The 15291-nt window shown below is 48.6% G+C and overlaps 4 protein-coding genes across 4 annotated transcripts; 1 reads left to right on the top strand and 3 right to left on the bottom strand.

Moving 5' to 3' along the window:
* Window positions 1-3695: 3695 nt before the first annotated feature.
* On the bottom strand, window positions 3696-5241 carry LOC120659041 (UDP-glucosyltransferase 29-like). Its single transcript, XM_039937115.1, has one exon. The coding sequence runs from the start codon at window positions 5239-5241 to the stop codon at window positions 3826-3828; it is 1416 nt and encodes a 471-aa protein (XP_039793049.1). The 3' UTR covers window positions 3696-3825.
* Window positions 5242-6528: 1287 nt separating this feature from the next.
* LOC120662146 lies at window positions 6529-9387 on the top strand. The gene is made up of 7 exons (XM_039941262.1): window positions 6529-7347; window positions 7776-7853; window positions 7947-8089; window positions 8521-8591; window positions 8699-8794; window positions 8954-9046; window positions 9119-9387. The coding sequence occupies exons 1-7, from the start codon at window positions 6877-6879 to the stop codon at window positions 9199-9201; spliced, it is 1035 nt and encodes a 344-aa protein (XP_039797196.1). The 5' UTR covers window positions 6529-6876; the 3' UTR covers window positions 9202-9387.
* Window positions 9388-9498: 111 nt separating this feature from the next.
* On the bottom strand, window positions 9499-11645 carry LOC120662148 (ribosome biogenesis protein NSA2 homolog). Its single transcript, XM_039941264.1, has 9 exons — window positions 11517-11645; window positions 11223-11342; window positions 11066-11133; window positions 10825-10933; window positions 10669-10737; window positions 10518-10575; window positions 10032-10267; window positions 9855-9906; window positions 9499-9775 (listed from the first exon to the last, which is right to left on the bottom strand). The coding sequence occupies exons 1-9, from the start codon at window positions 11517-11519 to the stop codon at window positions 9708-9710; spliced, it is 783 nt and encodes a 260-aa protein (XP_039797198.1). The 5' UTR covers window positions 11520-11645; the 3' UTR covers window positions 9499-9707.
* Window positions 11646-11884: 239 nt separating this feature from the next.
* LOC120662147 (F-actin-capping protein subunit alpha-like) lies at window positions 11885-15291 on the bottom strand. The gene is made up of 10 exons (XM_039941263.1): window positions 15123-15291; window positions 14912-15027; window positions 14442-14531; window positions 13895-13959; window positions 13638-13799; window positions 13028-13106; window positions 12871-12948; window positions 12437-12511; window positions 12320-12355; window positions 11885-12208 (listed from the first exon to the last, which is right to left on the bottom strand). Exons 1-10 carry the CDS (start codon window positions 15232-15234, stop codon window positions 12101-12103), a joined length of 921 nt encoding a protein of 306 aa, XP_039797197.1. The 5' UTR covers window positions 15235-15291; the 3' UTR covers window positions 11885-12100.

Here is a 15291-nt window from a genome sequence, read left to right on the forward strand (position 1 = left end):
CGCGGCACTTGTACCCCTCCCATCGGCCAAACGCGAGCTTCTGCATGTGATCGATCGAGTACCACGAGTCCACGACGCACCATCGATCACATGCAGCTGCAGCGGATTCAGTGGCACCATGGACGCGCGCCCAATGCAAGAAACCGCTGCAGCTGCAAGTGTATTGTTGGTGCCCGTAGTAAAGATTCAGAGTTTGGTAGAGGTCCGTCACTGAATGTTAGCTTTTCTCCGAAATTTCAGTAAACGATATAAAACTAGGCACTCGTACGTGCTCCATATTTTCACATGCAGCATCTTGCCACGTTTCGATCCTTGGAAGCCGTATGCAACACTGGAACGAGAAAGCATGCGCAGTGCAGGCATGGACTGTTCCTGGTGATCTGGTCAAATTTGAGTGTGACAAGGTTGCAGCTAGCCTTTTTCAGAAACGACAGGGCCCTGAAATGGGCAGTTTTTAGTGGTATCGTTGCCTCGTCGACATCGCGGTGGCTGTTGAGCCGTGAGCCCATTCACGGGAGGTTCGTTTCCTGTCGGGCGCAGGCGCGCAGCAGCCAGTGCAGGTCATACGGCGGCTTCACCCAGCTGATCTATTCACGGCCACGGGGTCTCATTGCTTACGACAAGAACAAGTTGGATATCCATAAGGTTTATTTGGGTTGCAGACATTCTGCCACGTCATCCACACTAAACTCTATTCTTGGAAGTGAGCATCTCCAACAGATTACTCATTCCCTCTTCAATATAAAAATAAATTAATGTTTCGGTGATAGAGGTGCTCCAGCAGATTACCGCCAAAACACACCTCTCTGATTTTCCCTCTACCCTATTTTAACAATTACCTAAAATATAAAAGTAGTTATTAGTTGGAGAGAATATATTTTGAATATGGGATATAAATAATCTGTTTAAAGATGCTCTAATGAAATTAAATAAAAAACAGAATTACATGGGCCATTTACAACACATCCAATCAGCCCACATCCAAACTGGGCTCCAACGAGCGGGCCATGCAGTTCAGTGGCACATGCAGTGATGCAGATGCAGTCCAGCTCAACCTAAAGACACCACCCCTCATAAAAAAAAGGCTCAACCCAAAGATTGAGATTGGCAGGCTTCCGGTTCTTCCAAAAACAGCTCAAGCTTCGACTCCTCAGGTGGAGCGGCTTCTCTAGTGGAGCTGGAGTTATTTTAAAAAATATTTGGCAAAACAGTTTCACTTGTTGGATTGAGATTGTAAAAAGTCTAAATTACCATTTTCTTTTTTTCCTTTTCTTTCTCTTTTTCTCCTCTTCTTTTCTTTTCTTTTTCTTTCCCTTTTTTTTCCCCTTCTCTCCCCTTAGAGCATCTCCAAAAAAACTCTTCAAATTAGACTAGCCAAATTTTCATTTAGCTAGAATTCTCTCTCAATTTCACTTCTTCCTCCAACAAATTAGTTAAAACTCCCTCTTCATATCCAACCCTCCTCTCTCCTCTTCTCTCGCCAACTCACTGCCGCGTGGACCCCACAAAATCACCTGCTCCCCTCTCCGTGTGCTCCGATCCATGGCGGAGGTTACTAGGTCCATCATCCATGGCGTGTGAGTAGCTCCCATCCATGCCGGGGAGCTCCCTGGGCAGGTCGGGGTGCTGCTGCCCCTGCTGGCCCACGGTAGCTGCCGCGGCATCTAGGGAGGACGCTGAGGAGCAGCGGCCGCCGGCCGCGCCGGCAGGAAGGAGCCGCAGGGGCCGCTGCGCCGGCAGGGAAGGTGCAGCGGCCGCCGGCCGCGCCGGCAGGGGAGGACCACGGGGAAGGGGCAGCGGTGGGGTTCGGAGCTTGGCCGGTCAGCTGGGGAGGGCGGCCGACGGTTGCCACGGGGCGCGGGGCGCGGCAGCGCCGGGCCGGTCAGCAGCGCCGAGGCGCAGGAAGAGGCGCAGTGGCGGCTGGGACCGAGTTCGGCGGAGGAGCAGGCGGTCGGCGATCTCGGCAGCAGCGAGCGCGGCGGCGTGCGGCGCTGTTCGGGGCGGCGCTGTGGGACCGGCGGGAATCGAGGGTGGGAGGAGATAGCGAAGCGGAGAGCGTCGGCAACTCTGCCGAGCGACGGGAGCAGTTTGGCTAACCAAATACCGAACACGGCACTTTAGCTAAGCTGTTGGATGCTCATTTTACAGGTTTTTCTATCTTTTTTAGCTAACGCATCAAGAATTCAAGATACAGAAGCTTTTGGAGTTGATCTTATTCGGTCGTCTGTCTCCTTCCTCTTGCCCAGACCAAGGTTAACCTAACCGGTGGGAACCGGTCCGGTTTGACCGGTTACCGGTCAAACCGGTCCGGTCCGGTTCCGGTTTCGGCCGGTACCCAACCGGCCAAAATTCAAATTTTAAATTTGAATTCAAAAAATGAAAAATTCCCAAAAAATTTCTAAAAATATTTCAAGGTGTGATGAATCTAATGGTGTCAAATTTTCTCAAAAATTCATTCATTTAGTATAGTTTGTGAGAATTTAAAGTTAAATCAAAAAAGAAAAAGAAAAAAAATGAGCCGGCCCATGAAGGCCCACCGATCAAACCGGTCAAACCGGCCGGTAAACCGATAAAACCGGTCGGTAAACCGGTCAAACCGGCCGGTAAACCGGTTGCACGGGAGCTTTTGAATTTCAAACCGGTAAAACCGGCCGTTAAACCGGTCAAACCGGCCGGTAAACCGGTCGGAACCGGTTGCATGGGAGTTTTTGAATTTATTTGAATTTGAATTTGAATTCAACCGGTTTCCACCGGTTACCGGCCTAACCGGTCCGGTAAACCGGTACCGGAGGGCGGCGGTTAGGCCGGTCCGGTCGGTTTTTAAAACCCTGGCCCAGACTCGCCGCGCACCGTCTCCTCCGCTTGGCCAAGTGGCGGCCCCCCATGCCACCACCCTCCGGCGGTGGCCCGCGCATCCTCCTCCTTCCAACGTCCCGTCGCCACCGAATCTGATGCCTGTCGTCTCCTCCGCTTGGCCAAGCGGCGGCCCCCCACGCCGCCTCCACCCTCCGACGGTGGCCTGCGCATCCTCCTCCCCGCAGCTGCCGCCAGCTACCTCCTCCGCGCGGCCGCCTCCGGCCACCTCCTCCCCGGCCGCGGCACTAGGCTCACTGCCGGGGACCTTATCCCGACCCCGCAGGCCGCGCCGTAGGCTTGCCGCCGGCCCCCTCGTCCCCAGCCCCGCAAGCCACGCAGCTAGGCTCGCCGCCGACCACCTCATTCCCGCAAGTCGTGCCCCAGTGAGCCCCGACCTAGGAGTCGGGATGGCAAAGGGAGGGCGGAGCCACGTGGAGCCACACTTCCCTGACTCCAGCCACGAGGGGCTCCATAGGCGTACTCCTGCTAATGGGGCGGAGCTTGACGGATTTTTTGGGTGGATTTTAATACGGGTATTATTGGATGGGTAGAAACGGGTGATACTATGAAACGGGTTGGGGCGGGTTGGATTGACGACACATATGGGTTGGGACGGGTTGGGACGGGTTGGGGCACTATAGTAGTAGATCGGCGCATAAGTCGCATATTATCTTCTGTCGTGACTTCGGGTTGGGGCATTGGGCCGACGGGGTGGATCGTGGCTGATGGTAGTTAGGTCTCTTGAAATATGTGTAGGGGCGGGTTCAACCCCATTAGGCGGCTCCTAAACCTGGCAGGGCTCTTGCTGGTGCCGTTTTTGGAGCCCTGCCAAACAGAGCCTCAACGTACCTCAAAAAAAAAACATGGCCTCAACAAGGTCTCCTGGAATTCAAATCGTGTTTCAACTTTGAAGCATCGCGGCGAGGAAAACGCCAGAGACGCAACCAAAACCGTGTGCTGCCAAATTCATCAGTTGGGCACGGCCACCCGCTGCCCCTTGCCGCAGAGCCGCGCGAGTCGCCGCACCAGCGCGCCGACCTGCGCGCCGTCCGCGTCGTTGCGCGCCACCACCTCCCGCAGCTCCCCGGCGCGGCGCCTCATCTCCTCCCCGCGCAACACCTCGCGCACCGCGCGCGCCACGTCCTCGGCCCGGAACTCCCCGAAGCGCTCCTGCGTCACGCGCGGCACGCGCGTGGCGGCGCCCAGCTCCGCGGCCAGGTTGGCGCCCAGCGGCTGGTCGATGTGCAGCGGCAGCGCCACCATCGGCACCCCCGCCGCCAGCGACTCTAGCACCGAGCTCCACCCGCAGTGCGTCAGGAACGCGCCGCAGGCCCCGTGCGACAGGATCCGCCGCTGCGGCGCCCACCCCTCCACCACCAGCCCGCACGCGGGCGCGAACCCGCGCGGCAGCGCCCGCGCCGCGCCGCGGTCCTCGTCGCTGGGGCTCTTCGGGAACCGCACCACCCACACGAAGGGCGCGCCGCTCAGCTCCAGCCCGCGCGCCATCTGCGCGATCTGCTGCTCCGACATGAAGTACTCGCTGCCGAAGGAGGCGAGCACCACGGAGCCCGGCTCCTGGCCGTCGAGCCACCGCATGACGCGGTCGGACTCCGTGCTCTCAGTCTCCGGCGGGTCGCCGGAGTCCACCAGCAGCGGCCCGCAGGGGATGATCTCCTTGGCCCCCAGGAGCTCGGACAGGTAGTCCATGTACCTGCGCTCGATGTCCGCGCAAGTCTTGACGGCCACGAACCCCGACGAGCGCGCCAGGCTCAGCAGCAGGCGGTCGCGCTCCGAGACCATGGCGGCGGGGTCCTCGCGCACCACGAACAGCTGGGTGTACTTGGCCTCCTCCTCGGCGCTGCCAAGGCCGATGGACTCGAAGGGGAACGCGCGCGGGGCGCGGTCGGCGCTGAGGCAGTGGAAGACGAAGGACGTGGCGGCGGCGCTGCAGGTGCTGAAGTGGGCCGCGGGAACGCCGCGCGCCGCGGCCTCGAGCGGCGCCCAGGGCTGGAGGAAATCGTAGAGCAGGACGTCCGGGCGGAGGTCGTCGAGGAGCGCGCCGAACCGCGGCGCGGCGAGGTCGCAGGCGCGCTTGAGGAGCGGCATGAGGCGTGGCGGGAGGTGCTTGGTGGTGTGCAGCGCGGGCGGCAGGTCGGGGAGGGACGGGAGGTGGAGCTCCACGAGCCGGATCCGGTCCGTCCGCCGGTGCGCGATGGCCGCGAGGTTGACGGGCGTGGAGACCAGGTGGACGACGACGTCGACGCCGCCGTGGTCGGCGCCGGCGGAGGTGAGGCGCCTGGCGAGCTCGAGGTACGGGTTGATGTGGCCGTGCGCGATCCACGGGAACATGACCACGCTCAGCTGCTCGCGCTCCGCTTGGGCCATGGCGATCGAGGTGTGACGATCATCGGAGCGCGTGGATGTATAAGCATGGCGGCTGGCGGCATGCAGCGCCGCGACGTGGGCGGCGCCTCTCTGAGCAGTGGCCACGTACGGGACGCGCGTGCCGTACCCATACGCTGCTTCGGTTATCTTCCAGAGGCGCGCCAGGGTGTTGTGTCTCTTTCCCTCTCTGGTTCCACATGGCGCGTGATTTACCTGGCCAGACGTAAAACTTCCCGCTGCTAGGGGATTTTCCACGACTCGATACTTCTCCATGATCCACCATTTTTTTTAAAGAAAACTCCAGGATCCACCATTGCATAGGAAGATTCTACTCCCTCCGTTCCAAATTGGAGTTCGTTTTGGCAAATTTAGATATATAATTTTTGTCATGTATTTAGATATAATGTTTATCTAGATGCATAGCAAAAATTATACATCTAGATTTGCCAAAACGACCTACAATTTAGAACGGAGGGAGTATGAATTTTGCGCAATGTGCTTTGCTTAGCACCATTGCCATCAAATGGAACAAAAACTTTGGTTTGGGCCAGATACTGCCATGATCTTGTTTCCTGACAATAGAACTGTTTGCACTATAGGCCTCGTGTTCATACCTTTCAGGAACTGACATTTCGTGGCTAATATTTGTATAACGCTACAGGGGTCGTAGCTGTTTTGGATGGTGGAATTATCTATCAGGACATGGTACCTGATTACGTTCAAGTTGTGTAACAACAGTACACGAAGGTTCGGTTCTGGGCACTCTACTTTGCCTCTGTTATTAATGAAACTGCATATGTGTTCTAGTGAGCTGAGCTGATGTAGATTTCCTAATTATCTTTTTAACACTTTGGCAGATAATTTCGGGGAGGTGGTAGTCGTTGCTGTCAATTATCTGAATGTTGCCATTGCAACGCCCTGCAGAGCCATTTCTGGGAAGCAGAAGTCGATGTTTTCATGCCCGTGTGGATTCCATTCTCTTTTGTATATTTTTCAAGCTAATTTGTTTAAATGTGGTTCAGTATATATATATAATCAACTTGTGCACATTGCACATTACCATCCTCAGCGAATCGTGAGCTCAAGCGCGCGGCATGGCTCAGTCCTCCTTCGTGGCCTCGCAAAACCGGGCGCAGTTGGCACCGATTCGTTTGGGTCATATCCATCAGACCATCACCATCGGAGAGTTCGATGCCATGCCATCCTGCCTGCGTCGCGATCAACGTGTTAAGCTTGTCTGACTTTCAGCTTATTTTAACTTATTATTTCGGTTTATTCACTCTCACACAACACTATTGAATCAACCGCTTTTTTACCAGCTAAAATCAGCGATTGGTTTGGTCATCCTAGCCCGTATAGTTTGACGACAGCACAAGAAACCATCCATGATCCTTGAGAAGCAAAGCAAGGATGATGAAGGGCGTCCGGCATGTTCATTGTGTTCATATAAACTAGCTCGTCTGGGCATTGATTGTCAGCCCGATCGATCACGGACACGGAGCGATCAGATCCAAAATCATCCACTTCTCAGCTCGTGGGGTGGGTGGTCTCCCCTGAAAATCAGCTTCAAAATCGTAGCACACAGCAGCACACAAGTCTGTACCAGAAGTGCCAGAAGTTGCTGAGGGGCAGAGGATGCTTCGCCTTCTGTTCCGGCATCCTCCCCTCCCTCTGAAGCTGGCCGTCACCATCTCCCTCGCCGTCTCCTGCTGCGCCACCCCTTCCTCACCGTCGTCTCATACATCATCCAGGTCCCCGTCCCGGTCCCCTCCTCCCTCCCCGCAGGCCGTCGCCGCGGACCTCCTGTCCGTCCTCGCCGGCCCGCGCGCCGCGGCGCGGGTGCCGGCCGCGGAGGCCTCGCGGCTCCGCGCCTGCCTCCGGTTTCTCTCCCCGGTCAACCCCACGGCCTCAAAGGTCAATTATTGTTCTTGGAGCGGCGGAGGCTCCCGGAAGTTTCTTCGCGAAGGCCGCGATGCGGGCGCGGCGGAGGCGGACGAGATGGTGATGTGGCCGCCGGCGCCGGTCATGGAGCTGGCACGGATAGCCGTCGACTCCGGTGGCGATCCCGGGGCCATCCACCGCGCCCTCGACCCAACAATGCTGCCGGTGAGTGTTCAGCTCTCCCATTTTATCAGTTATTTTCTTCTGCACTTATGGGGAATTTTGGCACTGGTAAGGTAACGAAAAGTTTGAATTGATGTATGTATTGAGGGTAGCAAGAACTAGTTTAGATTGATACACGCGAAGGTGCACGGCTGCAAGTGATAATTCAGTTTGAATTTGGTGTGATGGGCCATTGTTATGCACTAAGTTTGCTGTATTTACTTGGAGTAGGCATTGCCATTAGGCATTTGCTTTGCTTTTTCCTTAGTTTCTATGTCCTGGATTATGATACCTTTTAATTAGTTATATTTTGTGAAATTTGCAAGTGTCTTCTTGGTAGTTTTGAGGTCACGTGTCGGGATTTTCAGTAGCCAAGGCTGAAATATGATTCTTTTTTTTAACTACCTAAAAAAAATCAATCATTGCAATAGGTACCAGATGTTGAGGGGTCGCAGAAGAACAAATGTCAACTCACAAGAACACCTTATGGGAGACGCTTCGCCAATAAGGTCCATACTTAGCTTAAGTTGTGCTTCAATTTCATTGTACTTATAAGTCGGACAGTTTGTTCACATGTTTTGGCCCCTTTGTGTTATTAACAGGATCTCAATCAATATTTTGTATTCTTGTTTGAATTGATTGTGGCACGTGGACCTTCAGTTGGACTAAATGTATCACTGAGTCGATACGATTTGTTCCATGGGCATCTTTTCCTTGCATCTGAAACAGGACGGCTCGGAATTCTGTAGGTGCCTTGAATCGTTGCATAAGCTTTGCTCCCAAAACTTTCAGTGTTCATTTGTTGTCACACCTCCATTCATTAACTGTTGCAGAATTGCTATCTGACTTTACATATATCTGTTGGTGTCACAATATTTCAATTTTCGTTAGCTAATCTAGACCTAATCACCGAAAACCTACAGATGTATCATCCGCACAGTGAGTCTGGAAGTTGAATCTGTTTGGGAAAAAATACATGGAAACTGGATCTTCTAAGTTCTTAGTATTCTAGTTGACCGAACTAGACTAATCAGATTTTATCTTAGTGTTGCCATAACGTTCTTGTCAATGTATCATAATCTACTTAGAGCAAAATTGTGTCAAACAGCGAAAATGCAATAATGTTATTAATTGTTTGGTTAGTCATAACCTCATGATGGTTCTCTCTCGATGCAGGTTCCATGCTAAAGAATATCCAGCATTTGATAAAGAATTGTTTCCTTATAGTTTGGGATATTGCCAAGCAGGTATGATTTTAGATTTTTTGTAGTTGGATACATAATCTACTTTCCTTTCAATCACTTTATATTCGATCATTATTTTGTCAAACTCTATTCCCTTTCTTGCTTTACAGGATCTAATGTACCATATGATGATTCTATGAACTTGCGTAATATCCTTTGGTTAGCACCATTGCCATTGAAGGAGACGAAAGCTTGGTTAGCACCAGGTATGGTGATATACTGAGTACTCAATTTTGTTCACGTATTATACTGTGATCCTGTTTTCCTGATGATGGTTGTTTCCAGTATGCCTTGTGTACAATTTGTTGATGTCTTTGTAATCCCAGTTCCAGTAACTGGCATTTTACCTTTCCAATAAACTGCAGGAGTCTTGGTCGTTTTGGATGCACATCCTGATGGAATTATCTATCAAGAGATGATTCGTGACTATGTTCAAATTGTAAGAACAGTATACGAAGGTTAGGTTCTGGCACATCCTGGTGTATTAGTCTAATGATAGATACCCAGCTGACCTTGTAACATTTCTGCAGATGATTTCGGGGATAATGCAGTTGATGTCAATTATCTGAATGTGGCCAATGCAGCTCCTGCAGATAGAATTTTCATCTGCTGACGACCCTCCATATTATTCACCTCCCTATGGTGTGAATTGATACATTGGACATTTTGATTTAATAGAGATACTCGAGAGAACAGCACTTAGCTCACAAGTTTTATCTTTTGTTGTTCCTGTGCCATACATTTATATTTGATTAAAACATTCCAGAAAAGTATGTTTGATTTAAACATTCCACCATCACAGAAGACGATCAAAACTTTGATGAGCATCATTTTACACTAGGTTGATACCTACAAAAGGACAGTTCATCAACAGGAGTATGGCAGCATCAGGGAATGGCAACGAGAACCATGACGTGATAGAAAACACTGCTGATATGTATTCCTCAAATTTACACCAGGCTATAAATAGCACCGTCATTTGTCGTGCAGCAACAATACAGGATACATGTTATGCCCATGGTGCACAACGGGGTAAAAAAAAACATCAGAGCGGTACAAACCGGAAGAGAGCGGTACAAACCGGAAGATAAACCTCCATTACAGAATTTCAGTATGACCCTACACTAGCAAGACAGCATTGATACACCCATCATTCTCCGGGTTGTTTGTAACCTGAGCATATTTACCTGTAACACAAGAAATTTGGTTAGAACAGGATTCAGCAAAGATCAGACAAAAATAAGTACAGAGGTATGGATCTCTTACCCCAAACAACTTTTCCAGCAGGAGTAACAAGACCAAGTTCACTGACATTCACCTGAAAAGGAAGGCCATTGTAAGCAGCATTTTTTGAAAGGGGGATACAAAAAAAGATAATCGCAGTGACTGATAATCAATACCAAGAGTGATGAACACAACAATCGGCAAAATTGCTTGACATACCTCAATGATTGTTCCCCTTGTCATAACACCAAGAGAAGTGTACATTGGGCCATTTGGGTTTTTCTTGACAGAAATTATGTCCAGGTTGAAAGTACATTTCAGTTCTGGGTGAGTCACATGAGCTTTGGTGAAACGCAAACCAGTTGGTCGGATGAACCTTTCATACTTTGGCGGCTTCCTTGTAAATCCAGCTCCAACAAAGGTTGCTTTAGTAACCATTCTCTTCCACTGCTTGGCTGGGCAAGGAAAATGTGATCAACCACAATATTCAGATCGAAGGAAAAGGACTGTACAATTTTGTGTGCTATATTATGAAGTGTTTATAAGATCTTTAGTAGATGATGAAACCCATTATTTACACAAATCAGTTGTCTTGCAGGCTTGTAGCATATCACATTTCCCCAAGGCATAAAGATATCTATGCATGTCACACAAAAACTGAATGCCAAACGCATTCCACTTTCATTGACAAACCCCATCACTTACTTTTTCGCTTGCCAGTTCGCAGAACCTTAAACATCTCTTCTTCAGCTACAGGTCTGACCTGGAAGGATTAAAATTGTGAAAGTATTTAGTCAATGTACAAAATAACTTACTTAGGCAACCAGGAATGGGCCCGTTTTGAGTTGAGAATCACCTTTGGCAAAGGAACATCCCATTTTCCTGCCTTTTCCTTCCTCTTTTGCTTGATCGTGTTGCTAAGAACCTGTGTTTCATAAGACATCAATGATCAATGGCATAAGATGTTACTGTATCACAATTAGCTGGCGAGAAGCCAAGAACAGTTAATTACCTTGGCGCGCTGTGTCGGATCACGATCAAGCAGATAAGAAGGAAGAGCACCCTCTTGGACATCATCATCAGCCTTCTGCCGTGAAGTTGATTCATCATGCATTTTCAGGCTGTAAAAGAGCCAATGTAAGTAAAGCCCGCACAAATACAGAAAGGCATATCACACATTGTAATGTCAGCAAGCCCGCACAAATACTGCTTAACTATCAATAGAATAACTGAAGTAGCAAGCAAGCACTTACGTCTTCTTCATCTGCGCCTTCTCCGCATATCGCTTCTTGGCAAGCCTCTTAGCCTTAGCACCGAGTAACTGCGACAGCAGAAAGCACGCAATCATCAGCAACAGGAACACATAAACAGCAACCCAAAACGTGGGTAGACTATCAGATCAGACAGCACCTTCCGTGCATCCTTCGAGCGCTTGTGCACCTCGCGCGCCTCGCGCTTGCGCTTGCGCTCCTCGTAGTCCAGGCGCCGCCCATGGCGCTTCTGGTGCAGCTCTATGTGGTCTCCCTGTGGCTGCAGCCAACTCGTGCACGGGAAAATTCAGCACAATATTTCAAAAAAAAATAAAATCGCGAAATCGATTGGCAAATGGAAGAGCCGGGGATTTCGAGATGGATCAGAGATAAGGGGGAGCAGATATGTGGGGAGATCCATGATTCGAGGAGGTGAGAAAGGGAGGAGACTTACCATGGCGGCGGAACCCTAGGAAGCTCGGGTTTTGGGTTGGGGGAGGGAGGAAAGGGAAGGGAAGAGGAGCCAGTCGAGGCTTATAGATTTCCTATGGGCTGCGCCAAGTATGGGCCGGCCCTAACATTTTGGTTCGTTTCATGTGGCCCGTATATAAATTTCATAACATTTTGATTTCCTATTGCTAGCACGTTTGTGCATTATTTGGTCAGTCCCATGATCGATCTCCACTTGATAGATTTTGCTACCCATGCATAACACCTGTAATAATCCATCGCATCGGTGATTTAACAAATACTAGGTCTACAGAAGCCTTGCAGAGCAGCAGAGGGCAAAGGTTTTTACTTCTGGATGACACACCAGTAGGGTATGTGAATGGATGTATATTTTCAGGAAATGCAATTCTCAACAGAAGTCTGTGTTCTTGATTTACAATGACTGGGACGATGAAGCTCACATATCAAAAGATCAAAGTAGTCTTGGTTACATCATATGAATAGTACAATCTACAGAACAGCACATGGCATGGAGATAAAAAAAAAAAAAATCCACTTGAAGCTATCCAGTGACATAGCCTGCAGACTTCATTTTCCAAGCGCTAGTTCTTTGGCGAGGTCTCTTGTGAGACTGAAGGCTAATGTGTTATGCCATGGGAAAAGGGTCCTGGTAACTGGAAGTTTCCTCCGAAGATCCTGCGCCAAAATTATGAATAGTTTCCGCACATGTAAAGGTCAAAGGAAATATAACGGTGACGATATAGCACTGTAACTAGGTATCGTATCAAGCTGTGCATTCCTGCCTACCTTGAAAGTTGCATCAGACAAATTCAAGTATGATTCCTGCGCATAAAAAAAAGACAGCATTACTCAACATTCGCATCAGTGGATGACTGGTTGAATAAACACCAGACAGAATCAGACCTCAAGAGACGACAAATACTCAGACTCATGATGTCGAATGATGTTAGTTATTGAAACTGCACAATCGTCAGGTGACTGAAACATCAGACATGAGAAATATAAGATCGGACTATCCGAGGCACGATTTCAGTTTAATCATTTTTTAAAGGAAGAAGAGAATATCAGGTTACATTTCAATCATACTGAAGGTAGGCCTACAAAATATAGAACCTAAACCATAGCTACGATACATTATAACGAAAGACATAAATGGAATATATATACCATATAGATACAATACTCTACATTGTAGAATGTACTAATCTGTGCAGGTGAAGTATATCAAACAACAAGTGACAACCAGAAACAGTGGATGAACTAAATGTATGATATCAGAAGAAGAAAGGATGCCCTCATCATAATATTCAGGGCTGTAAATTAGTGCATTAGGTAACCTGCATTATGGTGGAGTCCTTGCAATCAATGTTAGTATCCAGCTGGACATTTCCCTCTTCAAAATAGTGAGCATCTACCTGGCGTATATGCAAGTGACTTTGTTATAATATAACATAAATTAGAGCTGTTAGCTTCAGTTAAGTAAAAAAGGCCTACCTGTATCTTTCCCTTTATATCAACAAATTGCAACTCATAATTGAAATCCATAGTCCAAATTGAACGCCAGCTGCCATTGCTGGATGACACAATATTCAGTTGGCCTTCATCAGAGGCTAAACGATTAAAAGAGCAAATCTATAAGGAAAATGCTTAACACAGTTCTAGTGATATTAAGTGAAGCAATTCTTCATACAGAAATAGAAAGAACGGGCAGACTTTAAACATTTCATAAAGTTCTAGGTAGATGATAAACAGTATTGCCAGTTACTCACAGAACAAACAACTAGTTCAGAGGGATATTGAAACATCACCCATGAAAAATCTAACGACCAAAAGTTGCATTCCTTTGTATGCAAGAGACACTGACAAAAACAAAAGTTTAGGAAATTTTCCTGGATAAAGATCTACGCTATAGAGAATCTGGAAACAGGGAATCGATGAATCACACTGAAGGCTAAAAAGGGTCCATAAAAAGATTTTAAGTCCAACTATAATGCAGAAGATTACTCAGTTGCTCACTAATCCATATGTGCAAGATTAAACAAAACAGTGTAACAAACTTTCTTTAAGAACAAGGAAAAGACAGAAGACATGAGTCGGACAATACCAGAAGTTCTGTGGGCTACGTTTAGCAGCAGAAATAACTACTGCAAAACCAAAATCTGCTCCTGGTCCCTCTATATCCTTTCCACTAGTACAATAAACAGCACAGACCCCTTTGGGATAAGCTTCGGCAACATATTTTGATAATTCCACATCTAAAGCACTCCTGTATCAATACATAAGATCAAGGATCATATGTTGAGTTGCGAGATAACATGGAAACTGTGAATAAGTAAAAAGAAAGAAGCAGAGCTAGTCTACCTAAACTCTTCAATGTAAGCTGACGGAAGCTCCTCATCTGCAGCAGGCCTCAATTTTGTACAAGTCTTTTATCATGAAAAGGCAAAAGGATTATGAATTAATTTGATGAAGACGTATATTTGAGTGACCATCTATATGCTTGCAAAAAAGTTCACCAAACACCTTAATCTACTTTGGTGTTAAATAACTTGTATCTTGCAGATCTGCCATTACCCAGGCTTAACTTGTATTTCAAATGCACTGCATGAAATTTAGGCAGGAAATATTAATGCAATGCTCCCTCCTTTTAAATTGTAAACGCCTCATATTTAAAAAACAGAGGTAGCATTTCAGATGCAATATTCCATTTATCAAATGTATCAGATTATCAAGTTCAAGATGCTGGAGACACTTATCACAGACATGAGGCTTCTTGGTAAACTATTTTTTGGGGTGATTAGATGGTTTAGTGCTGTATACTATGTTTTCTAAACATCAGCTGCACAGTTTGGACAACAGATCTGTACAATATAGCAAGAGAATCATAGTGTGTGAGTGCAATATTTACCTGTTTAATGTGATCAACAGTAGCAACTTGAGCAGTCCTGGGGTCCAGATAATTGTTCCTGTCAAGCTCCCCGTAAGTTGCGATGATTATCTGCAGGTATATGTCATGTAGTTGAAATCAATATTCAACAGGAAGCATGATCAAGGCATTATACCTAACTTTCAGTTGACAGACCATTTCAACATGAAATGCCCCTATTTATTATCTTATTATTATCAAAAAGGGATCCTCCAAAATGTTCCTAGTTCTCACAAAACAACAGTTATGCTGTTGGCATGTGGTCTGATCCTCTGAATCTAAAACATAGCCCGGGGTAATTTAACAACGATTGATGCGAAGGAAGGATTCCTAGGACTTAAATTGCTGATTTACAGATGCCGATGCTATCGCAAATATTGCCTTCCGTTTTGCTATATTCATATCCCCTGCACATAAGAATGAGCAAACGGAAATCGGAGAGAGATGCCCACGTCGCCACTGCGGTCGGGGAGCTCGAGGGACACGAGGTGGGCCTTGTTGTACTCCGGGAAGGCCTCCGCGGCGGCGGCCTCGTACACCGCGTCGTCCCCCAGCAGAGCGCGCACATCTGCAGACGCGCGCCACGCATTCGGGCAGAGTCAAATGTTGAGGCGGATTACACGCACAGGATGGGAAGGAAGAGAGGAATGGGAGGCGGGTTGCCTTTGGCGACGTAGTGGATCTCGCCGGCGGGCGCGTTGGTGAGGAACCAGACGGCGATCTCCCGCTTCTGGCTGTCACTGAGCGGCTCGCCGGCGCCGCCTTCGACCGACATTTCGGGGCCTGGAGCGGCGGGGGCGGTGGGTGGGGTGGGGTGCTGGGGAGGTGTGGG

The sequence above is a fragment of the Panicum virgatum genome, chromosome 2N, assembly GCF_016808335.1.
Source record: "Panicum virgatum strain AP13 chromosome 2N, P.virgatum_v5, whole genome shotgun sequence".
Classification (NCBI taxonomy): domain Eukaryota; kingdom Viridiplantae; phylum Streptophyta; class Magnoliopsida; order Poales; family Poaceae; genus Panicum; species Panicum virgatum.

Bases quoted from the DNA above. Each gene is read 5' to 3' on its own strand.
- LOC120659041 (XM_039937115.1), bottom strand. From the start codon at position 5,241: ATGGCCCAAGCGGAGCGCGAGCAGCTGAGCGTGGTCATGTTCCCGTGG.
- LOC120662146 (XM_039941262.1), top strand. From the start codon at position 6,877: ATGCTTCGCCTTCTGTTCCGGCATCCTCCCCTCCCTCTGAAGCTGGCC. The intron at 8,795-8,953 runs GTATGGTGATAT...AATAAACTGCAG, and splicing joins GAAAGCTTGGTTAGCACCAG to GAGTCTTGGTCGTTTTGGAT. The intron at 9,047-9,118 runs GTTAGGTTCTGG...ACATTTCTGCAG, and splicing joins TGTAAGAACAGTATACGAAG to ATGATTTCGGGGATAATGCA.
- LOC120662148 (XM_039941264.1), bottom strand. The intron at 10,576-10,668 runs GTGATTCTCAAC...TAATCCTTCCAG, and splicing joins GGGATGTTCCTTTGCCAAAG to GTCAGACCTGTAGCTGAAGA. The intron at 9,776-9,854 runs GTAAGAGATCCA...CTTGTGTTACAG, and splicing joins TGCTGGAAAAGTTGTTTGGG to GTAAATATGCTCAGGTTACA.
- LOC120662147 (XM_039941263.1), bottom strand. From the start codon at position 15,234: ATGTCGGTCGAAGGCGGCGCCGGCGAGCCGCTCAGTGACAGCCAGAAG. The intron at 15,028-15,122 runs GCAACCCGCCTC...GCGCGTCTGCAG, and splicing joins GATCCACTACGTCGCCAAAG to ATGTGCGCGCTCTGCTGGGG. The intron at 12,512-12,870 runs GTTACCTAATGC...CTGATGTTTCAG, and splicing joins AGGACTCCACCATAATGCAG to TCACCTGACGATTGTGCAGT.